A 24219-nucleotide genomic window follows, 5' to 3' on the forward strand; every position below is an offset into this window, starting at 1 on the left:
CGCGCCCGAACTGGCAGTAAATACGTCACTGGTGCGCGTCCACGTTCTTTCTCTCGTCCTAAAGATGGCGGCAGGGGTGAGTGAACTGGAGAGATGCCTTGTCACAGAATTTATACTTGCGTTTTAACAACCATCTGTACAATATCGGCCCCATCCATCCACTTATCCGCTACCTTTTAGTGCATCTGAAATATTTATGCCCTTTTAACGTCATTGCCGTGTTTATTTGTACCCCTTTTTCAGTCTTTCTTGACGATGCAGCATAATAGCTTGGGTGGTGGTTAAATGACGCGTCTTTCTGTGCCTTATGCCACGTTGAGTTTCTTCAGAGTCCGTGACGAATAATGAATGATATTTCCTCGCAGTCGTATGTATACATGGCATATTTAGGACTTTAATGTTCTAATCAAAGCATCAACATATTGCCATCCGGAGTCTATTGGTAGCTTACTTGTGACCAGCTGGCTATCTAACGTTAAACTGAACAATAATGTAAACGTAACGTGTTGGTCCTATGTTTCATGAGCTGAAATAAACGTTCCCAGATATTTTCTATACGCCCAAAAAAAGCGGAATTCTCTTAAATTTTGTGCACGCATTTGTTTACGTTCCTGTTAGTGGGCATTTCTCCTTTGTCAAGATAATCCATTTACCTGACAGATGTGGCATATTGAGGAGCTGATTAAACGGCATGGTCATTACATAGGTGCACCTTATGCTGCCGACAAGATAATGTCCACTCTAAAATGTGCTGTTTTGATGCACACCACAAATGTCTCAAATTTTGAGTTTAAAATTGGCATGCTGACGGCAGGAATCCACCAGAACTGTTGCCAGTTTTTTATTTATTGTCTGTTAATAATTTTGTTTAGTATATTTTACCTCTTTTATGTTTGTGGGATTGGAGAAGAAAGATGACAGAGTTAAGGCTAACTGACAGGCTCACCATTTAACTCTAGCCCAGCCTCGCTGACGCTATGCTATTTTCCAGATTTATTTTTGTTGTTGACCACTTTATTTCTCTCTGGTCCCCCCCCATCCATTGATTTAAGTCACACAAATCATACAAGGGTAAAATCTCAATTACTTTTGTTATATTATTTGATCTATTGGTTAAAAGGTGTTTTTGATTGGATACCCTACATAGCCTACTGTTAGAACCCCATAGTTGTGTAGCTTCTACTAGTTCCTGCCTAAACCACCACCACCTGGATCTAGAAGCACTGCTGTGTACATTGTTTTTCCTCTGCCATTTTTTTATAAAGTTGTGTTTAAAATTTAAAAAAAAACTCTTCTCCCTTCCACAGACTCTGTACACGTATCCAGAAAACTGGAGAGCCTTCAAGGCTCAAATTGCAGCCCAGTACAGCGGTGCACGCCTCAAGGTACTACACGTTTAAACCTGCCTTCATCATATGTCTTTTTTCTTATTGTCCTGTGTTTTGTTGTTAAATGATGTATTTATAGTTTTTTTTACTGCAGCTGTAAGGATGACAAACTAACTCTGTTTACACAGGCAGCCCAATTCTGATCTTTTTCCCACTAATTGGTCATTTAACCAATCAGCTATTTTGTCCATAATTGGGAGAGAAAAAAAAGAAAAGAGAAATCAGAATTGGGCTGCCTGAGTAAACGCAGTCTAATTTTCCCTTTAGGGTGAATTAAGTATCATCTGGTCTCTCTTAAGGTGGCCAGCAGCGCCCCCGCCTTCACCTTCGGACAGACAAACCGTACCCCTGCCTTCCTCAACAACTTCCCCTTGGGCAAGGTGAGTTTCAGCATCCCCTTTTGTAATGCGATGCGTCTTAAATGGGTACCCTATTCCCTACACAGTGCACTACTTTACCAGGACCCTGTAAATGTAAATATAGCGTCTGCTAAATGACTTAAATGTAAATGTAAATATAGGTAATAGGGTGCGACTTGGTATATGGTTTCCATTTTAGTCATTTAGCAGACGCACTTATCCAGTGCAACTTACAGGAGCAGTTGGGAGTTAAGTGCCTTGCTCAAGGGCACAACGACAGATTTTTCACCTAGTCACCTCGGGGATTTGAACCTGCGACTTTTCGGTTACTGGCCCACCGCTAGGCTACCTGCTTTACTGTGTACACATCCTTGAACTTGGACAATAATATTTTGTATTGTCTGTGGTTGTAGGTTTATATTCCTAAAATAGTTTGTATGATGCAATGATGATTTTTTAATTTCTTCACCTGAAATAATAATGAAGTTTTATTGAGCTTTTTAACCCTGAGCATCAGACGTAAACAGACTATGTTAACGTAGCCTGATCCCAGATCTGCTGTCATATCCACTCCTCGTCGTGCCAAACACGGCAAGGTGTGGCACGATGGCACAGGCTGGTGCCCAAGCTAGATTGAACAATGGGTTTCATATCAATGCTGGATTGTCCCATAAATAAAACAAAATGGTTGTTGTCGCCCGTCCAAATAAATGACTGAATTTTTGTTGTTTCTTTTTACTGTTCCCCCTCAACAGGTACCAGCTTTTCAGGGTGACGACGGCTTCTGTCTTTTCGAGAGTAATGCCATTGCTCACTACCGTAAGTCTGTTTCACATCTCATCTTTTTCAGGTGGTTCGTCCCAAATGGCACCCAATCCTCTACATACAATAGTGCACTATCTTTGACCGGAGGCCATAGGGAATATGGTGTCATTATGGACTCTAGCCCTTCTGCATTGTATGTGGACTGAAAGTGTCCGAAGATGAATTCAGAGATGCAAACTAGTCACCTTTTGGCCAAATGTACAGGTTTGAATCCAAAATAGGTGACCTATGTGATTTGTGTAGAAGTTTTTTGGGGGTTGGATCACTACTGGCTTTAAGGGGGGGTGTCACTACTGGCTTTAAGGGGGTGTCATTACTGGCTTTAAGGGGGGATCACTACTGGCTTTAAGGGGGGTTGGATCACTACTGGCTGTAAGGGGGTGGATCACTACTGGCTGTAAGGGGGTGAATCACTACTGGCTGTAAGGGGGTGGATCACTACTGGCTGTAAGGGGGTGAATCACTACTGGCTGTAAGGGGGGTGGATCACTACTGGCTGTAGGGGGGATCACTACTGGCTGTAAGGGGGTTGGATCACTACTGGCTGTAAGGGGGGTTGGATCACTACTGGCTGTAAGGTGGGGGTGGATCACTACTGGCTGTAAGGTGGGGGTGGATCACTACTGGCTATAAGGGGGTTGGATCACTACTGGCTGTATGGGGGTGGATCACTACTTGCTGTAAGGGGGGTGGATCACTACTGGCTGTAAGGGGGGTGGATCACTACTGGCTGTAAGGGGGTGGATCACTACTGGCTGTAAGGGGGGGGGGTGGATCACTACTGGCTGTATGTGAATGAGTGATGAGTGTTTGGAGCAATACTGGCTGTATCCAAGGCTTAGCCAATCGTTTTACATAACATAATACAGCACGCGATTGGAGAGGGAAGAGACGACCAACTTACTATTTACAGCATCAGCCTGCGCTCTGAAAGACAGTTTGCCAGTTAACTCAGAGCAGCGCGTCCCCTGAACCATAACGAAGAGGTACTGTAGGTCAGAAGCCTGACAACGGAGACGGGGGGTGAGAAGGTGATGAAGCAGTACTTCATGACCTGTAACTGAAATAACACCTGGCATTTGGAAAGTTTGAGGTGAGGGAGACAGTGTGGTGGAACAAGTTTTGTTGGCACTGTGAATTATCTTGCTAGCGGGATCGAATTCTCCGTTAGCTAGCCAGAGAAATGTTGAGCAACATTAGCCAACTTATTAAATAATAAGAGTTTATGGTGTGAAAATTAGCAGGCTCATAAAGTCAGACAGCTAACGTTACAACATCAGATGAGCTGACATTAGTAAACTAACCAATTCAATATAGTATTAACTGGTATGGGTGGTAGCTCAGTTGGTAGAGCATGGCGCTTGTAACGCCAGGGTAGTGGGTTTGGATAAAAGCGTCTGCTAAATGGCATATATTTTTTATTTGGTATACGACTCCTTGCCGTTCATCAAGTTATAACGCGTTAGTTGCTTACTGGACCCTGGAAATCGGTGTGAAATGGTAACGAACTAACTATCATCTGTGAACTGATGTTTTCCCTTTAAAGTATGTGGTTCATTTTCAGAATGAGAGAATTAGGTGAAAATTAGTTGTTGCTTGTTAAACAGGTGGATTCAGGGATGAAGTGTAGCTGGGCCTGGTTTAACAGGTGGATTCAGGGATGAAGTGTAGCTGGGCCTGGTTTAACAGGTGGATTCAGGGATGAAGTGTAGCTGGGCCTGGTTAAACAGGTGGATTCAGGGATGAAGTGTAGCTGGGCCTGGTTTAACAGGTGGATTCAGGGTAGCCTAGTGGTTAGAGTGTAGGGTCCGCAGGGTAGCCTAGTGGTTAGAGTGTAGGGTCCGCAGGGTAGCCTAGTGGTTAGAGTGTAGGGTCCGCAGGGTAGCCTAGTGGTTAGAGTGTAGGGTCCGCAGGGTAGCCTAGTGGTTAGAGTGTAGAGGTGGCAGGGTAGTGTAGAGGTGGCAGGGTAGTGTAGAGGTGGCAGGGTAGTGTAGAGGTGGCAGGGTAGTGTAGAGGTGGCAGGGTAGTGTAGAGGTGGCAGGGTAGCCTAGTGGTTAGAGTGTAGAGGTGGCAGGGTAGCCTAGTGGTTAGAGTGTAGAGGTGGCAGGGTAGCCTAGTGGTTAGAGTGTAGAGGTGGCAGGGTAGCCTAGTGGTTAGAGTGTAGAGGTGGCAGGGTAGCCTAGTGGTTAGAGTGTAGAGGTGGCAGGGTAGCCTCGTGGTTAGAGTGTAGAGGTGGCAGGGTAGCCTCGTGGTTAGAGTGTAGAGGTGGCAGGGTAGCCTCGTGGTTAGAGTGTAGAGGTGGCAGGGTAGCCTCGTGGTTAGAGTGTAGAGGTGGCAGGGTAGCCTCGTGGTTAGAGTGTAGAGGTGGCAGGGTAGCCTCGTGGTTAGAGTGTAGAGGTGGCAGGGTAGCCTCGTGGTTAGAGTGTAGAGGTGGCAGGGTAGCCTCGTGGTTAGAGTGTAGAGGTGGCAGGGTAGCCTCGTGGTTAGAGTGTAGAGGTGGCAGGGTAGCCTCGTGGTTAGAGTGTAGAGGTGGCAGGGTAGCCTCGTGGTTAGAGTGTAGAGGTGGCAGGGTAGCCTCGTGGTTAGAGTGTAGAGGTGGCAGGGTAGCCTCGTGGTTAGAGTGTAGAGGTGGCAGGGTAGCCTCGTGGTTAGAGTGTAGAGGTGGCAGGGTAGCCTCGTGGTTAGAGTGTAGAGGTGGCAGGGTAGCCTCGTGGTTAGAGTGTAGAGGTGGCAGGGTAGCCTCGTGGTTAGAGTGTAGAGGTGGCAGGGTAGCCTCGTGGTTAGAGCGTAGAGGTGGCAGGGTAGCCTCGTGGTTAGAGCGTAGAGGTGGCAGGGTAGCCTCGTGGTTAGGGTAGAGGTGGCAGGGTAGCCTCGTGGTTAGAGCGTAGAGGTGGCAGGGTAGCCTCGTGGTTAGAGCGTAGAGGTGGCAGGGTAGCCTCGTGGTTAGAGCGTAGAGGTGGCAGGGTAGCCTCGTGGTTAGAGCGTAGAGGTGGCAGGGTAGCCTCGTGGTTAGAGCGTAGAGGTGGCAGGGTGGCCTCGTGGTTAGAGCGTAGAGGTGGCAGGGTGGCCTAGTGGTTAGAGCGTAGAGGTGGCAGGGTGGCCTAGTGGTTAGAGCGTAGAGGTGGCAGGGTAGCCTAGTGGTTAGAGCGTAGAGGTGGCAGGGTAGCCTAGTGGTTAGAGCGTAGAGGTGGCAGGTAGCCTCGTGGTTAGAGCGTAGAGGTGGCAGGGTAGCCTCGTGGTTAGAGCGTAGAGGTGGCAGGTAGCCTCGTGGTTAGAGCGTAGAGGTGGCAGGGTAGCCTCGTGGTTAGAGCGTAGAGGTGGCAGGGTAGCCTCGTGGTTAGAGCGTAGAGGTGGCAGGGTAGCCTAGTGGTTAGAGCGTATAGAGGTGGCAGGGTAGCCTCGTGGTTAGAGTGTAGAGGTGGCAGGGTGGCCTCGTGGTTAGAGTGTAGAGGTGGCAGGGTGGCCTCGTGGTTAGAGTGTAGAGGTGGCAGGGTGGCCTCGTGGTTAGAGTGTAGAGGTGGCAGGGTGGCCTCGTGGTTAGAGTGTAGAGGTGGCAGGGTGGCCTCGTGGTTAGAGTGTAGAGGTGGCAGGGTGGCCTCGTGGTTAGAGTGTAGAGGTGGCAGGGTAGCCTCGTGGTTAGACTGTAGAGGTGGCAGGGTAGCCTAGTGGTTAGAGTGTAGAGGTGGCAGGGTAGCCTAGTGGTTAGAGTGTAGAGGTGGCAGGGTAGCCTAGTGGTTAGAGTGTAGAGGTGGCAGGGTAGCCTCGTGGTTAGAGTGTAGAGGTGGCAGGGTAGCCTCGTGGTTAGAGTGTAGAGGTGGCAGGGTAGCCTCGTGGTTAGAGTGTAGAGGTGGCAGGTAGCCTCGTGGTTAGAGTGTAGAGGTGGCAGGGTGGCCTCGTGGTTAGAGTGTAGAGGTGGCAGGGTGGCCTCGTGGTTAGAGTGTAGAGGTGGCAGGGTGGCCTAGTGGTTAGAGTGTAGAGGTGGCAGGGTGGCCTAGTGGTTAGAGTGTAGAGGTGGCAGGGTGGCCTAGTGGTTAGAGTGTAGAGGTGGCAGGGTGGCCTAGTGGTTAGAGTGTAGAGGTGGCAGGGTGGCCTAGTGGTTAGAGTGTAGAGGTGGCAGGGTGGCCTAGTGGTTAGAGTGTAGAGGTGGCAGGGTGGCCTAGTGGTTAGAGTGTAGAGGTGGCAGGGTGGCCTAGTGGTTAGAGTGTAGAGGTGGCAGGGTAGCCTAGTGGTTAGAGTGTAGAGGTGGCAGGGTGGCCTAGTGGTTAGAGTGTAGAGGTGGCAGGGTGGCCTAGTGGTTAGAGTGTAGAGGTGGCAGGGTGGCCTAGTGGTTAGAGTGTAGAGGTGGCAGGGTGGCCTAGTGGTTAGAGTGTAGAGGTGGCAGGGTGGCCTAGTGGTTAGAGTGTAGAGGTGGCAGGGTAGCCTAGTGGTTAGAGTGTAGAGGTGGCAGGGTAGCCTAGTGGTTAGAGTGTAGAGGTGGCAGGGTAGCCTAGTGGTTAGAGTGTAGAGGTGGCAGGGTAGCCTAGTGGTTAGAGTGTAGAGGTGGCAGGGTAGCCTAGTGGTTAGAGTGTAGAGGTGGCAGGGTAGCCTAGTGGTTAGAGTGTAGAGGTGGCAGGGTAGCCTAGTGGTTAGAGTGTAGAGGTGGCAGGGTAGCCTAGTGGTTAGAGCGTAGAGGTGGCAGGGTGGCCTAGTGGTTAGAGCGTAGAGGTGGCAGGGTGGCCTAGTGGTTAGAGCGTAGAGGTGGCAGGGTGGCCTAGTGGTTAGAGCGTAGAGGTGGCAGGGTGGCCTAGTGGTTAGAGCGTAGAGGTGGCAGGGTGGCCTAGTGGTTAGAGCGTAGAGGTGGCAGGGTGGCCTAGTGGTTAGAGCGTAGAGGTGGCAGGGTGGCCTAGTGGTTAGAGCGTAGAGGTGGCAGGGTGGCCTAGTGGTTAGAGCGTAGAGGTGGCAGGGTGGCCTAGTGGTTAGAGCGTAGAGGTGGCAGGGTGGCCTAGTGGTTAGAGCGTAGAGGTGGCAGGGTAGCCTAGTGGTTAGAGCGTAGAGGTGGCAGGGGTAGCCTAGTGGTTAGAGCGTAGAGGTGGCAGGGTAGCCTAGTGGTTAGAGCGTAGAGGTGGCAGGGTAGCCTAGTGGTTAGAGCGTAGAGGTGGCAGGGTAGCCTAGTGGTTAGAGCGTAGAGGTGGCAGGGTAGCCTAGTGGTTAGAGCGTAGAGGTGGCAGGGTAGCCTAGTGGTTAGAGCGTAGAGGTGGCAGGGTAGCCTAGTGGTTAGAGCGTAGAGGTGGCAGGGTAGCCTAGTGGTTAGAGCGTAGAGGTGGCAGGGTAGCCTAGTGGTTAGAGCGTAGAGGTGGCAGGGTAGCCTAGTGGTTAGAGCGTAGAGGTGGCAGGGTAGCCTAGTGGTTAGAGCGTAGAGGTGGCAGGGTAGCCTAGTGGTTAGAGTGTAGAGGTGGCAGGGTAGCCTAGTGGTTAGAGTGTAGAGGTGGCAGGGTAGCCTAGTGGTTAGAGTGTAGAGGTGGCAGGGTAGCCTAGTGGTTAGAGTGTAGAGGTGGCAGGGTAGCCTAGTGGTTAGAGCGTTGGGCCTGTAACTGAAAGGTTGCTCGATTGAATCCCCGAGCTTGACACGGTAGAAATCTGTTGTTTTGTCCCTGAACAGGCAGTTAACCCACTGTTCCTAGGACGTCGTTGTAAATAAGAATTTGTTCTTAACTAACTTGCCAAGTTAAATAAAGGTAAAATAAAACAATTCTCTGCTGGCACATTGTAGAACAGATGTCCACAGGCAGAAAGTGCACAGTGTAATAACCTGCAGTGTAGCCTAAAGATGTGGTTTTAGTTGTGTTGAACTTGACAGTAACACCTGAGAGTGAGGAGGATTATTCCATGTTTTACTCGGTGAATGTTATTTTTCCACACATGAAGCCTTGTGCACTTGATCGACGTCTACTATCGTGGCCACTATAATAGAACAAAAATAGAATCCCTGTTCTGTTTCATTCTATTTCTACTTTAGGATGTTTTTCCCCAAGTGCAATATTTACGTGTGTGTGTGTGGTCACAAGCGTTCTATTATAAAGGATGTCGTGGTAACAAGCGTTCTATTATAAAGGCTGTCATGGTAGCCAGCGTACTATTATAAAGGATGTCATGGTAACCAGCGTACTATTATAAAGGCTGTCATGGTAACCAGCGTACTATTATAAAGGATGTCATGGTAACCAGCGTACTATTATAAAGGCTGTCATGGTAACCAGCGTACTATTATAAAGGCTGTCATGGTAACCAGCGTACTATTATAAAGGCTGTCATGGTAACCAGCGTACTATTATAAAGGCTGTCATGGTAACCAGCGTACTATTATAAAGGCTGTCATGGTAGCCAGCGTACTATTATAAAGGCTGTCATGGTAACCAGCGTACTATTATAAAGGATGTCATGGTAACCAGCGTACTATTATAAAGGCTGTCATGGTAACCAGCGTACTATTATAAAGGATGTCATGGTAACTGCAATATCAGTGTTTTGTTTATTTCTCAAGACTCGAGTGTCATTTTGCAGTAAAGTCTAGGCAACAAATAGCATTGGATTGCTGTCGTTACATTATTTAGATGCGAGTCAGAGGGATTTTGTCTTTTGCATGTTTCAGTGAAACTGTTTTTGGCCCTCAGCAGTTTCCATCCCTGTGAATTGTTTTGATCCTTAAGACAATGGTGGCCAGCTACCCTCCTCCATAGCAGCCCTCATACAGGGTTTGGTTTCCAGCTGTCCTAATTGAACACCTGATTCTACTAATCAGCTGACAATCATGGACGTGGTTCGCTGCATTGAGTGTTTAGGGCTGCAGCCCCATTTTTCTCGTGTACACTTGCATATTTTCTCAAGTGGATTAAACAAGGTTGGAGAATTGAGACTCAGCCCAAGCCTGTTTAGGCTCTGCCCTCTCTCCCTGTGGTGTCTGGCTCTGTCCTCTCTCTCCCTGTGGTGTCTGGCTCTGTCCTCTCTCTCCCTGTGGTGTCTGGCTCTGTCCTCTCTCTCCCTGTGGTGTCTGGCTCTGTCCTCTCTCTCCCTGTGGTGTCTGGCTCTGTCCTCTCTCTCCCTGTGGTGTCTGGCTCTGTCCTCTCTCTCCCTGTGGTGTCTGGCTCTGTCCTCTCTCTCCCTGTGGTGTCTGGCTCTGTCCTCTCTCTCCCTGTGGTGTCTGGCTCTGTCCTCTCTCTCCCTGTGGTGTCTGGCTCTGTCCTCTCTCTCCCTGTGGTGTCTGGCTCTGTCCTCTCTCTCCCTGTGGTGTCTGGCTCTGTCCTCTCTCTCCCTGTGGTGTCTGGCTCTGTCCTCTCTCTCCCTGTGGTGTCTGGCTCTGTCCTCTCTCTCCCTGTGGTGTCTGGCTCTGTCCTCTCTCTCCCTGTGGTGTCTGGCTCTGTCCTCTCTCTCCCTGTGGTGTCTGGCTCTGTCCTCTCTCTCCCTGTGGTGTCTGGCTCTGTCCTCTCTCTCCCTGTGGTGTCTGCCTCTCCCTGTGGTGTCACCTAGAGAGTAGGGTTGGGCTGTGTACCGGGGTATAATTGGAATTACCCACAGGGTGGATTTCATAAACCGTCAAATTTCGTTGAAATCATTTTATTTTGAGTTTTTCGATAGATTTGAATATTTTGTAGACGCTGAGTAAATACCTGCAGTCTACTTGTGGTCCTGTAGCTCAGTTGGTAGAGCATGGCGCTTGTAACGCCAGGGTAGTGGGTTCGATCCCCGGGACCACCCATACGTAGAATGTATGCACACATGACTGTAAGTAGCTTTGGATAAAAGCGTCTGCTAAATGGCATATATTATTATTATATTATTACTTGTGCAACACGCAAGGAGATTAACGACACATCTCGTTATTCATTTTGCTTGTCACGTTATTAGTCGTTATGAACCAAAGTTCCCCCAGAACAGCGTGAGCTGGTGAGTCTGTAGTGTTGTTCGTCATATCGGTGAGTCTTGTGTTGTGTGGTGCACCTGAGGTGAAGTCATTCACTACTAAATGTTTCGTATCTTATAACTGTCTTAAGATGTGCTATAGTCTCCAGCTGTGTATTTGGTTTGTTGTTAGTTATCTAAGTGGCTGATTTTAATAAGGAGACACAGGGGTTGGGGGGGGGGGTTCTGCTTTGTTTTCAAAGTCAAAGATCTCTGGATCTGTGCAGCTGCCTTATCTCCCCCCCGTTGTTCCCGCTAGCGTTACCCCCCCCCTGTGGTTCCCACATTTTTGGGGTTTTGATTCCAGCACTACACAGTTGATCCAAATAACCAGTTCCTCAGGCTTTGATTATTTGAATTAGCTGTGTAGTGCTGGAACAAAAACCAAAACGTGCTCCCAGGGGGGAACCCCATGACTGTGTTTCGGGAAAACCGCGTGCTAGAGAACAGATGGCTTGAGGCCCTGGTGTGTTTCCTTGACAAGGTTATGGGTTGTAATTGTGAGAGGTATTGACATGTTGAATGCACAGAGCTGTCTGTCTTAAACTACTGGCTCACGGCTCGGACACCCCATATGCATACCCCACAAGACATGCCTACAAGAGGTCTCTTCACAGTCCCCAAGTTTAGAGCAGACTATGGGAGGCACATAGTACTACATAGAGCCATGACTACATGGAACTCTATTCCACAGTACTACATAGAGCCATGACTACGTGGAACTCTATTCCACAGTACTACATAGAGCCATGACTACATGGAACTCTATTCCACAGTACTACATAGAGACATGACTACATGGAACTCTATTCCACAGTACTACATAGAGACATGACAACATGGAACTCTATTCCACAGTACTACATAGAGCCATGACTACAAAGCAGTAAAATTACATTTAAATAAACAGATAAAATATACACCTTATAGAACAGCAGGGACTGTGAAGCAATACAAACAGATCAAAACCCCCAGATACTGTCCTGTAGGTTTTAACTCCAACCCTGTTCCTAGAGCGCTAACCTCCTATAGGTCTGTTCCTGGAGAGCTACCGTCCTGTAGGTTTTTAACTCCAACCCCAGTTCTAACCTGGTTCAGCTTTTCAACCAGCTATTTATTAGAAGGATGTGTGTTAGATGAGGGTTGGAGTTTAAACCTCCACAGGACCTGGTAGCTCTCAAGGAACAGGGTTGGAGTTTAAACCTACAGGACGGTAGCTCTCCAGGAACAGACCTATTGTAGGTTAGCTCTCTAGGAACAGGGTTGGAGTTTAAACCTACAGGACGGTAGCTCTCCAGGAACAGACCTATTGTAGGTTAGCTCTCTAGGAACAGGGTTGGAGTTTAAACCTACAGGACAGTAGCTCTCCAGGAACAGACTTATTGTAGGTTAGCTCTCTAGGAACAGGGTTGGAGTTTAAACCTACAGGACAGCATCTCTCCAGGAACAGACCTATAGGAGGTTAGCGCTCTAGGAACAGGGTTGGAGTTTAAACCTACAGGACAGCATCTCTCCAGGAACAGGGTTGGAGTTTAAACCTACAGGACAGCATCTCTCCAGGAACAGACCTATAGGAGGTTAGCTCTCCAGGAACAGACCTATAGGAGGAACAGGGTTGGAGTTTAAACCTACAGGACGGTAGCTCTCCAGGAACAGACCTATAGGAGGAACAGGGTTGGAGTTTAAACCTACAGGACGGTAGCTCTCCAGGAACAGACCTATAGGAGGAACAGGGTTGGAGTTTAAATCTACAGGAGGGTTTAGATCCATCCTTATCAGTGAGAGTTCTCTGCCACAACACCAGGGTGTTTTATAAAGGAGTACCACTGCAGTGAAAAGCCCTACTGCTAGCATACTGTATCTGGGGGTTTTGATCTGAGATATAAGTCATGACTGGACTTTTCTAAGAAAGGTCATTGGTCTGAAAAGTCCACCAAAGCGTTCGGATTCTCACAGCCCTTTGGGACGACATTACCTCCGTTAAGACCCGTGCCCACATTCTCATCTTGTGGACTGTCTGTCTTGTCTTCTCCTCCAGTGAGCAATGAGGCCCTGCGTGGCAGCAGTCCCCAGGCCCAGTCCCAGGTGCTTCAGTGGGTAAGCTTCGCTGATGCTGAAATCATCCCTCCAGCCTCTACGTGGGTCTTCCCCACTTTGGGAATCATGCAGTTCAACAAGCAGGTATGTACTGCTATCACTGATGCTATTTCTGGGTTTGTTCCAGGTCCACTGTATTGTAGTTATGCTGTAGATCAGGTGTGGGTAATTCCAATTCTCGAGGGCCTGATTGTTGTCACAGTTTTGCCCCCCCAGCTAACACACCTGACTCCAATAATCACCTCATCCTGATCTTCAGTATGGAATGCAGTGTGATTAATCAGCTGTGTTTGCTAGGGGTGGAGTATAAAGTGTGACTCCAATCAGGCCCTCGAGGAGCCCAGCCCTGATTTATATGATCATATCTTAAAACCAGGGTGGAAATGACCTTTTTCTCCACCAGCCACATTACAAAAATCTACCAGCCACTCAGATTTTTCCCAGCAAAAATATTATTTTTTATTATTACACCAAAACATATCATTTCTATGTGTGTGTTGCCTGACATTACTACATATCTGTCATTAGTCCTGGGGTTATTACTGTAGGACATTACTACATATCTGTCATTAGTCCTGGGGGTTATTACTGTAGGACATATCTGTCATTAGTCCTGGGGGTTATTACTGTAGGACATTACTACATATCTGTCATTAGTCCTGGGGTTTATTACTGTAGGACATATCTGTCATTAGTCCTGGGGGTTATTACTGTAGGACATTACTACATATCTGTCATTAGTCCTGGGGGTTATTACTGTAGGACATATCTGTCATTAGTCCTGGGGGTTATTACTGTAGGACATTAATACATATGTCATTAGTCCTGTAGGACATTAATACATATGTCATTAGTCCTGGGGGTTATTACTGTAGGACATTACTACATATGTCATTAGTCCTGTAGGACATGAATACATATGTCATTAGTCCTGTAGGACATTAATACATATGTCATTAGTCCTGTGGGACATTAATACATATGTCATTAGTCCTGTAGGACATTAATACATATGTCATTAGTCCTGTAGGACATGAATACATATGTCATTAGTCCTGTGGGACATTAATACATATGTCATTAGTCCTGTGGGACATTAATACATATGTCATTAGTCCTGTAGGACATTAATACATATGTCATTAGTCCTGTAGGACATTAATACATATGTCATTAGTCCTGTAGGACATTAATACATATGTCATTAGTCCTGTGGGACATTAATACATATGTCATTAGTCCTGTAGGACATTAATACATATGTCATTAGTCCTGTAGGACATTAATACATATGTCATTAGTCCTGTAGGACATTAATACATATGTCATTAGTCCTGTAGGACATTAATACATATGTCATTAGTCCTGTGGGACATTAATACATATGTCATTAGTCCTGTAGGACATTAATACATATGTCATTAGTCCTGTAGGACATGAATACATATGTCATTAGTCCTGTAGGACATTAATACATATGTCATTAGTCCTGTAGGACATTAATACATATGTCATTAGTCCTGTAGGACATTAATACATATGTCATTAGTCCTGTAGGACATTAATACATATGTCATTAGTCCTGTGGGACATTACTGTAGGACCTATTTTGTCAGTATTGCTGTTGATTATCTCTCACAACACCTAGAGACTGTTGAGAGATGTTCAGCGTGACCATCCATTTCCTGCTGCAGTGAAACAACTCATTGAAATGCGGTTTGGTGGCTGTAGTTCTTAATGAAGTGTCTTAGGAGCTACCTCGTCGGTTCTTAGGAGCTACCTCGTCGGTTCTTAGGAGCTTAGGAGCTACCTCGTCGGTTCTAGTTAACTGCTACTCGGATCAATTTGGATGCCATGTCTCTTGTCCTGTATGTAGCCTCTAGTCTTGTACAATGTAATGTATCCATTGGTAATTGTAATGCATTGTATATACCCCTCCCTCCCTCCAGGCAACAGAGCAGGCCAAGGAGGAGATGAAGAAGGTCCTGTCTGTCCTCAACCATCACCTCAACACCAGGACCTTCCTGGTTGGAGAGAGAGTCAGCCTGGCTGATATCAGCGTGGCCTGTAGCATGATCTGGCTCTATAAACAGGTTTGATTTTTCTCTTTTACTGTTATGACAGCGAATACCCTAGGGGCTTCATGTCTCTGACTTAGTCTGGGTGGGTGTTTCGCTATGCCTGTTGGACTGCACACACTTTGCTTCAGTTAACTGATCAGTGGTTTGTTGAATCAGGGAACCTCGTGTGTTTATTAACAAACAGGGTGTGTCTCAAATTGGCTCCCTATTAAGTGCACTTTGGGACTAAAACACAGGGATGATTTACGAGACCGTAACCATAGTGATGGACTAAAAACACAGGGACGATTTACGAGACAGTGACCATAGTGATGGACTAAAAACACAGGGACGATTTACGAGACAGTAACCATAGTGATGGACTAAAACACAGGGATGATTTACAAGACCGTAACCATAGTGATGGACTAAAACACAGGGACGATTTACGAGAAAGTAACCATAGTGATGGACTAAAAACACGGACGATTTACGAGACAGTAACCATAGTGATGGACTAAAACACAGGGACGATTTACGAGACTAACCATAGTGATGGACTAAACACAGGGACGATTTGCGAGACAGTGACCATAGTGATGGACTAAAACACAGGGACGATTTACGAGACAGTAACCATAGTGATGGACTAAAACACAGGAACGATATACGAGACCGTAACCATAGTGATGGACTAAAACACAGGGCAGATTTACGAGACAGTGACCATAGTGATGGACTAAAACACAGGGACGATTTACGAGACTAACCATAGTGATGGACTAAAAACACAGGGCAGATTTACGAGACAGTGACCATAGTGATGGACTAAAACACAGGGACGATTTACGAGACAGTAACCATAGTGATGTACTAACACACTAGTGTTCCATTTAGGATGGTTTACCAGAGACAGTAACCATAGTGATGGACTAAAAACACAGGGACGATTTACGAGACAGTAACCATAGTGATGTACTAACACACTAGTGTTCCATTTAGGATGGTTTACCAGAGACAGTAACCATAGTGATGGACTAAAAACACAGGGACGATTTACGAGACAGTAACCAGTGATGGACTAAAAACACAGGGACGATTTACGAGACAGTAACCATAGTGATGTACTAACACACTAGTGTTCCATTTAGGATGGTTTACCAGAGACAGTAACCATAGTGATGGACTAAAAAAACAGGGACGATTTACGAGACAGTAACCAGTGATGGACTAAAAACACAGGGACGATTTACGAGACAGTAACCAGTGATGGACTAAAAACACAGGGACGATTTTCGAGACAGTAACCAGTGATGGACTAAAAACACAAGGACGATTTACGAGACAGTAACCATAGTGATGGACTAAAACACAGGGACGATTTACGAGACAGTAGCCATAGTGATGGACTAAAACACAGGGGTTTACGGTTAACCATAGTGATGGACTAAAACACAGGGACGATTTAGAGACAGTAACCATAGTGATGGACTAAAACACAGGGACGTTGGTTAACCATAGTGATGGACTAAAAACACGGGGACGATTTACGAGTAACCATAGTGATGGACTAAACACTTTCAATGGAGATTAGAAAGTCCATTGATGGATTTTGAATCCAGGACTTAATCTGGGTCCGGGAAACCTGTGGCTTTGATGACTTGGCCTTGGTCAGTATTTCTCTGTCCATTCCTCAAGGGAGCACCTCCTAGGACTGCACATATCAGCTCTAGATACAAACGTGCTCTGTGGATTGGGAAACACTGTCCACGTGGTTGGTTTGGGGTAGTAGAGCTGGCCACTGTGGTTGGTTTGGGGTAGTAGAGCTGGCCACTGTGGTTGGTTTGGGGGTAGTAGAGCTGGCCACTGTGGTTGGTTTGGGGGGGTAGTAGAGCTGGCCACTGGTTGGTTTGGGGGTAGTAGAGCTGGCCACGGTGGTTGGTTTAGAGTAGTGGAGCTGGCCACTGTGGTTGGTTTGGGGTAGTAGAGCTGGCCACGGTGGTTGGTTTAGGGTAGTGGAGCTGGCCACGGTGGTTGGTTTAGAGTAGTAGAGCTGGCCACGGTGGTTGGTTTAGGGTAGTAGAGCTGGCCACGGTGGTTGGTTTGGGGTAGTAGAGCTGGCCACGGTGGTTGGTTTGGGGTAGTAGAGCTGGCCACGGTGGTTGGTTTAGGGTAGTAGAGCTGGCCACGGTGGTTGGTTTGGGGTAGTAGAGCTGGCCACGGTGGTTGGTTTGGGGTAGTAGAGCTGGCCACGGTGGTTGGTTTGGGGTAGTAGAGCTGACCACGGTGGTTGGTTTGGGGTAGTAGAGCTGACCACGGTGGTTGGTTTGGGCTAGTAGAGCTGGCCACGGTGGTTTTAAATTACCCTCTCCTCCTGTAGGTCCTTGAGCCTTCCTTCCGCCAACCTTTCCCCAACGTGAACCGCTGGTTCCAGACCTGCGTCAACCAGCCCCAATTCAAGACCGTGCTCGGAGAGGTCAAGCTCTGCGACAAGATGGCTCAGTTTGATCGTAAGGACCTTCCTTAGCATTAAGCATTGTTCTAGTTCCAAAAATTATGTTTTCTGTGAAGCATAGTGTTGTATTTTCTGCACGTTTTGATTTTCTAAATGACAAATATTTGGAGTTTGTTTTCACGGAGAAGATTGAAAGGTGTTTCTGTGAAGTAATTTGTCACCCACCCAAGACCGTACTATCATGACAGAGGCATCCCCCTCGTTGTGAAATCTAATCCTTGGGAGAATAACGCAGGACTTTGGCACAGGTTAAAGTAGACCCAATCTACAACAATCTGACTAGAAGACCTGGGACAGTAGTTACTATATTATGAGAGGTGCCGGTACGCCCCACTTAAAGCACTGATTTATGCTAATGTTATCAAATGGTAATAGCATTTCGTTTTGATGTTAAAAGATGCAAACGCAAGGATACACTGAGTGTAGTACACTACACTGGATTGGTTATTGAATGTCTTTATTCTCCAGCCAAGAAGTTCTCTGACATGCAGCCCAAGAAAGACTGCCATTCCAAGAAAGACGCTCCCCCCAAGAAAGAGAAAGCTGGAAAGGAGGGAGGCAAACCTCAGGAGAAGAAGAAGAAGGAAGCTGCCCCTGCCGAGGAGGAAATGGACGAGTGTGAAGCAGCTCTGGCTTCAGAACCCAAAACAAAGGACCCTTTCGCTCACCTACCAAAGAGGTACATCATATCTCCACCTACATCAGACCTGAGGCTTATACTGACAATGCGTTAGCAAGCTAACTTAGCAAGCTAACTCTAAATATTGTGATTTTAATTTGTTTGAAGATGAGCTTGACATGGTCTTGGTGTCATTTATTGAAACAACCAAATAATAATATATAATATATGCCATTTAGCAGACGCTTTTATCCAAAGTGACTTACAGTCATGTGTGCATACATTCTACGTATGGGTGGTCCCGGGGATCGAACCCACTACCCTGGCGTTACAAGCGCCATGCTCTACCAACTGAGCTACAGAAGGACCACCTCTTGAGTGTGTTTCAGATATCTGGAAACAGATTTTCAGACATCTTTGCACTGAAATGACGTTTACATAAGTATTCAGACCCTTTACTCAGTACTTTGTACTTTGAAGCACCTTTGGTACTTTGAAGCACCTTTGGCAGTGATTACAGCGTTGAGTCTTCTTGGGTATGACGCTCCAAGCTTGGCACACCTGTATTTGGGAACTTTCTCCCATTCTTCTCTGCAGATCTTCTCAAATGCTATTTTCAGGTCTCCCCAGAGACTTGGGTATAATTCCTGGCTCTGGCTGGGCCACTTAAGGACATTCAGAGACTTGTCCCAAAGCCACTCCTGTGTTGTCTTGGCTGTGCATAGGGATGGTAAAACCTTCGCCCCATTCTGAGTGCTATAGAGTAGGTTTTCATCAAGGATCTCTGTACTTTGCTCCATTCATCTTTACCTCGATCCTGACTAGTCTCCCAGTCCCTGCCGCTGAAAAACATCCCCACCACATGATGCTGCCATCGCCATGCTTCACAGTAGGGATGGTGCCGGATGTCTTCCTGATGTGATGCTTGGCGTTCAGGCCAAAGACTTCGGTCTAGGTTTATTCAGACCAGGAAGTCCTTTGGGTGCCTTTTGAGAAACTCCAATCGACCTGTCATGTGCCTTCTACTGAGGAGCGGCTTCCGTCTGGCCACTCTACCATAAAGGCCTGATTGGTGGAGTGGTGCAGAAATGGTTGTCCTTCTGGAAGGTTCTCCCATCTCCACAGAGAAACTCTCGAGCTCTGTCAGTGACCATCGGGTCCCTGAACAAGGCCCTTCTTCCCGATTGCTCAGTTTTCCCGGGTGGCCAGCTCTAGGAAGAGTCTTGGTGGTTCCAAACTTCTTCCATTTAAGAATGATGGAGGCCACTGTGTTCTTGGGGACTATCAATGATGCAGACATGTTTTGGTTACCCTTCGCAGATCTGTGCCTCGACACAATCCTGCCTCGGAGCTCTACAGACAATTCCTTCGACCTCATGGCTTGGTTTTTGCTCTGATATGCACTATCAACTGTGGGACCTTATATTACATTTACATTTAAGTCATTTAGCAGACGCTCTTATCCAGAGCGACTTACATAGACAGGTGTGTGCCTTTCCGAATCATGTCCGAACAATTGACTCTACCACAGGTGGAGTCCAATCAAGTTGTAGAAACTTCTCAAGGATGATCATTAGAAACAGGGTCCACCTGAGCTCAATTTCTAGCCTCTTAGCAAAGGGTCTGAATACTTTTTTCTTCTTTTTTTTTTTTTAAAGGTATTTCTGTTTTATATTTGCAAAACAATTTAAAAACCTGTTTTTGCTTCGTCATTATGGGGAATTGTGTGTAGATTGAGGAAACATTTTAGTTAATCAATTTTAGGATAAGGCTGTACCGAAATGTGAAAATTCAAGGGGTCTGACTACTTTCTCGAATGCACTGTACGCTGAACAAAAAATCTAAACGTAACGTGTGAATGTTTTTGGTCTCATTATTTCATGAGCTGAAATAAAGAGCATCATAAATGTTCCAGACGCACAAACACATTATGTCTCTTCCTGTTAGTGAGCATTTCTCCTTTGCCAAGATAAAAATAAAATATAAACTTTATTTAACCAGGTAGGCTAGTTGAGAACAAGTTCTCATTTGCAACTGCGACCTGGCCAAGATAAAGCATAGCAGTGTGAACAGACAACAGAGTTACACATGGAGTAAACGATTAACAAGTCAATAACACAGTAGAGAAAAATATATATATTATGTCTCTTCCTGTTAGTGAGCATTTCTCCTTTGCCAAGATAATCAGCCACCTGACATGTTAAATAACCAATTATCTGTCAACAGCTCATGCCAATTGCACGCTCACTCAAAACATGAGACATCTGTGGCGTTGTGTGACAAAACTTCACTTTTTGGGGGGGGTGCCTTTTATTGTCCCCAGCACAAGGTGCACCTGTGTAATGATCATGCTGTTTAATTATCTTCTTGATATGCCACACCTGTCAGGTGGATGGATTATCTTGGCAAAGGAGAAATGCTCACTAACAGGGATGTAAACACATTTGTGCACAACATTTGAGAGACAAGCTTTTTTTGTGTGTATGGAGCATTCCTGTGATATTTTATCTCCGCTCGTGAAACATGGGACCAAAATGTTTACATGTTGTGTTTTTTTAAATATTTTTCTTCAGTGTATAATTGGCTTCGGAGGAGAGACTGGGTGAACTTAAGATTCTGTCTGACTATTTAACCGTATGTGTTGAGACTCGAGCTGTCCCAAATGGCTCCCTAGGGCACTGGTCAGAAGTTGTAAGGAACTCAGTATCATTTGGGAAGTATCCCAAAAGGCAGAGATTGAGTTTTGTGGGAGCTAGAAACTGGTATGCTGGCTGCGGGGAATGTCTAACCGGAGCTGTTGACAAGAGTTTGGCAGTACGTCCAACCGGTCTCACAACCACAGGACCACGTGTGTGGCGTTGTGTGGGCTTGCGGTTTTCTGATGTCAACGTCGTCAACTGATTGGGGTTATGGTATGGGCAGGCATAAACTACGGACGATGAAAACGATCGCCATTCGCCTGTGACCGGAAATGACTTTAATGTAATGTAACATTTACATTTAAGTCATTTAGCAGACGCTCTTATCCAGAGCGACTTACAAATTGGTGCATTCACCTTATGACATCGAATTGCAAAAATCGCAATTGCAAAAATCGCTGAAGTTGGAGAATTTTATCTCCCTCACCAACTTCAAACATCAGCTATCCGAGCAGCTAACCGATCGCTGCAGCTGTATATAGTCTATAGGAAAATAGCCCACCCATTTTCACCTACCTCATTCCCATACTGTTTTTATACTGTTTTTATTTATTTACTTTTCTGCTCTTTTGCACACCAATATCTCTACCTGTACATGACCATCTGATCATTTATCACTCCAGTGTTAATCTGCAAAATTGTATTATTCGCCTACCTCCTCATGCCTTTTGCACACATTGTATATAGACTGCCCATTTTTTCTACTGTGTTATTGACTTGTTAATTGTTTATTCCATGTGTAACTCTGTGTTGTCTGTTCACACTGCTATGCTTTATCTTGGCCAGGTCGCAGTTGCAAATGAGAACTTGTTCTCAACTAGCCTACCTGGTTAAATAAAGGTGAAATATAAATAAAAAATATAAAAAAATCCACATCAATTTGAATGCGCAGAGATACCGTAATGATATCCTGAGGCCACTCGTCGTACCATTCATCCACCTTCATCGCCTCATGTTTCAGCATGATAATGCACGGCCCCCATGTCTCAAGGATCTGTACACAATTCCTGGAAGCTGAAAATGTCCCAGTTCTTCCATGGCCTGCATACTCACCAGACATGTCACCCGTTTGAGCATGTTTGGGATGCTCTGGATTGGTGTGTATGGCAGCGTGATCCAGTTTCCACCAATATTCAACAACTTCACACAGTCATTGAAGAGGAGTGGGACAACATTCCACGGGCCACAATCAGCAGCCTGATCAACTCTATGTGAAGGAGATGTGTTGTGCTGCATGAGGAAAATGGTCACACCAGATACTGACTGGGTTTTTGATCCACACCTCTATATATATATATCTGTGACCAACAGATGCATATCTGTATTCCCAGTCATGTGAAATCCATAGATTAGGTCCTCATGAATTAATTTATTCATTTTGACTGACTGATTTCCTTATGAGCTGTAACTCAGTAAAATCTATGAAGTTGTTGCGGGGTTTTTTTTGTGGGTTTTTTTTTTTCAGTATATTTAGTCCTGTGTATCCTACATGATCTGCTCATAACTCAATCTTCTCTTTTCTCTACTGGTCAATAGTTTATTGTGTACGTGGTCGGATTGTGGTCTAATAACTCAATCTTCTCTTCTCATACTTTTTCCTGCTTTCTCTCTCGCTCTCCTCCTCTCTTCTTCCTGCTTTCTTCCTCTTCCTGCTCTCTCCTCTTCCTGCAGTGCATTTGTCATGGACGAGTTCAAGAGGAAGTACTCTAACGAGGACACGCTGACTGTAGCCGTGCCCCACTTCTGGGAACACTTTGACAAGGAGGGCTACTCCATCTGGTACGGCGAGTACAAATTCCCAGAGGAGCTTACCATGACCTTCATGAGCTGCAACCTCATCATGGGTGAGATACCTACCACAGCCGTCCATAGGCTCTACACCCACAGATCCACACAGCCACCCACAGATCCACACAGCCACCCACAGATCCACACAGCCACCCACAGAGCCACACAGCCACCCACAGAGCCACAGAGCCACACAGCCACCCACACAGCCACCCACAGAGCCACACAGCCACCCACAGAGCCACACAGCCGTCAACAGGCTTCACACACACCAGACTCCCAAATTAATCATTTAGAAAGTAGTGACACGTGTACTTCATACTGTTAAGGTACAGTTATGTAGACGCCGACTCGACAGTAAATTTCAAATCAATCTCAATTAACACGCAGCGTGACGGCCATGTATTTAGAGTCAAGGATTCCACGTGTATCGATCATTGTCACGCAAAAAAAGTACTGAATGTCTGGAGTCTTGAGGGTGTAAAAATGGCGATGTTCTGAGAGCGGCTTCATCTTTTCAGGAATGTTCCAGCGACTCGACAAACTCCGCAAGAACGGCTTTGCCAGCGTGATCCTGTTCGGAGGGAACAACGACAGTAGCATTTCTGGAATCTGGATCTTTAGGGGACAGGACTTGGCTTTCACTGTGAGTTTCTGTTTTCCCTTGGGGTGGAAGGACATTTTTACTAGGCCATTCTGGTCTGTTATTTGCCCTGGGGATAATAATAGTTGACCAAACTGAGCACTTTTGGAGAGACACTGGGGGACTGGTTTCCCAGACATAGATTAAGTGTAGTCCAGGACCACAACAACAACAAATATTTTAGTTCTGGACTAAATTTAATGTGTCTGGGAAACTGGTCCTTGGGGTTGAATTGAAAATGTGCTCTTGGAGATCTGTGTGTGTATGCACACACACACACACACACACAGATCTCCAAGAGCACATTTTCAATTCAACTATATGTATGTATGTGTGTGTATGTATGTGTGTGTGTGTGTATGTATGTGTGTGTGTGTGTATATATATGTATGTGTGTGTGTGTATATATGTATGTGTATGTATATATGTGTGTGTGTGTGTATATATGTATGTGTATGTATATATGTGTGTGTGTGTGTATATATGTATGTGTATGTATATATGTGTGTGTGTGTGTATATATGTATGTGTGTGTATATATGTATGTGTGTGTATATATGTATGTGTGTGTATATATGTATATGTATGTATGTGTGTGTGTATATATGTATGTGTGTGTATATATATATATGTATGTATGTGTGTGTATATATATATATGTATGTATGTGTGTGTGTATATATGTATGTGTGTGTGTGTGTGTGTGTGTGTGTGTGTGTGTGTGTGTGTGTGTGTGTGTGTGTGTGTGTGTGTGTGTGTGTGTGTGTGTGTGTGTACATACGAGTGACTTGGTTGATCTTGTTATAGTCTCACCAAGCATTGATAAACCCTACAAGTTACTTCTTCTCTCCCAATATTGGGGATGTCGTTAATTCAATGATTGTGTGCTTGTGTTTAGTTGACCACATATCATCTCTCCCTCCTGTGTAGTTGTCTGATGACTGGCAGATTGATTACGAGTCGTACGCCTGGCGCAAACTGGACCCCGACAGCGAGGAAACCAAGACCATGGTCAAGGAGTACTTTGCTTGGGAGGGAGAGTTCAAACACGTGGGAAAACCCTTTAACCAGGGCAAGTGCTTCAAGTGAGCAGCGTGGAGGAGGATGGCACCATGACCCCCTATACGTCCGACACTATACATCAACACCTTAACCTAAAGGATATTCAACCACCTTAAAACTGCACTTGGACCTTCTCAAACTGATCTTCAGTTGGAGTGGATTGTGTCGCAATGGTTCAACAGAAGTACTTGTTTTGAGTTGACAAATAAACATGTTTTCCACAATGCCA

The 24219-nt window shown here is 46.0% G+C and overlaps 1 protein-coding gene and 1 non-coding gene across 2 annotated transcripts; both read left to right on the top strand.

Annotated features, from left to right (window-relative positions):
* The first annotated feature begins 11 nt into the window (after positions 1 to 11).
* LOC124011432 (elongation factor 1-gamma-like) lies at positions 12 to 24219 on the top strand. Its single transcript, XM_046324800.1, has 11 exons — positions 12 to 76; positions 1308 to 1385; positions 1688 to 1768; positions 2503 to 2566; positions 12546 to 12688; positions 14554 to 14697; positions 17045 to 17174; positions 17648 to 17858; positions 22169 to 22341; positions 22807 to 22931; positions 23859 to 24219. Exons 1-11 carry the CDS (start codon positions 65 to 67, stop codon positions 24015 to 24017), a joined length of 1320 nt encoding a protein of 439 aa, XP_046180756.1. The 5' UTR covers positions 12 to 64; the 3' UTR covers positions 24018 to 24219.
* Positions 2188 to 2262, top strand: LOC124011723. The gene has a single exon (XR_006834621.1). It is a non-coding gene; the product is annotated as a small nucleolar RNA SNORD36 (small nucleolar RNA).

Source organism: Oncorhynchus gorbuscha, linkage group LG23 (genome assembly GCF_021184085.1).
Source record: "Oncorhynchus gorbuscha isolate QuinsamMale2020 ecotype Even-year linkage group LG23, OgorEven_v1.0, whole genome shotgun sequence".
Classification (NCBI taxonomy): Eukaryota; Metazoa; Chordata; class Actinopteri; order Salmoniformes; family Salmonidae; genus Oncorhynchus; species Oncorhynchus gorbuscha.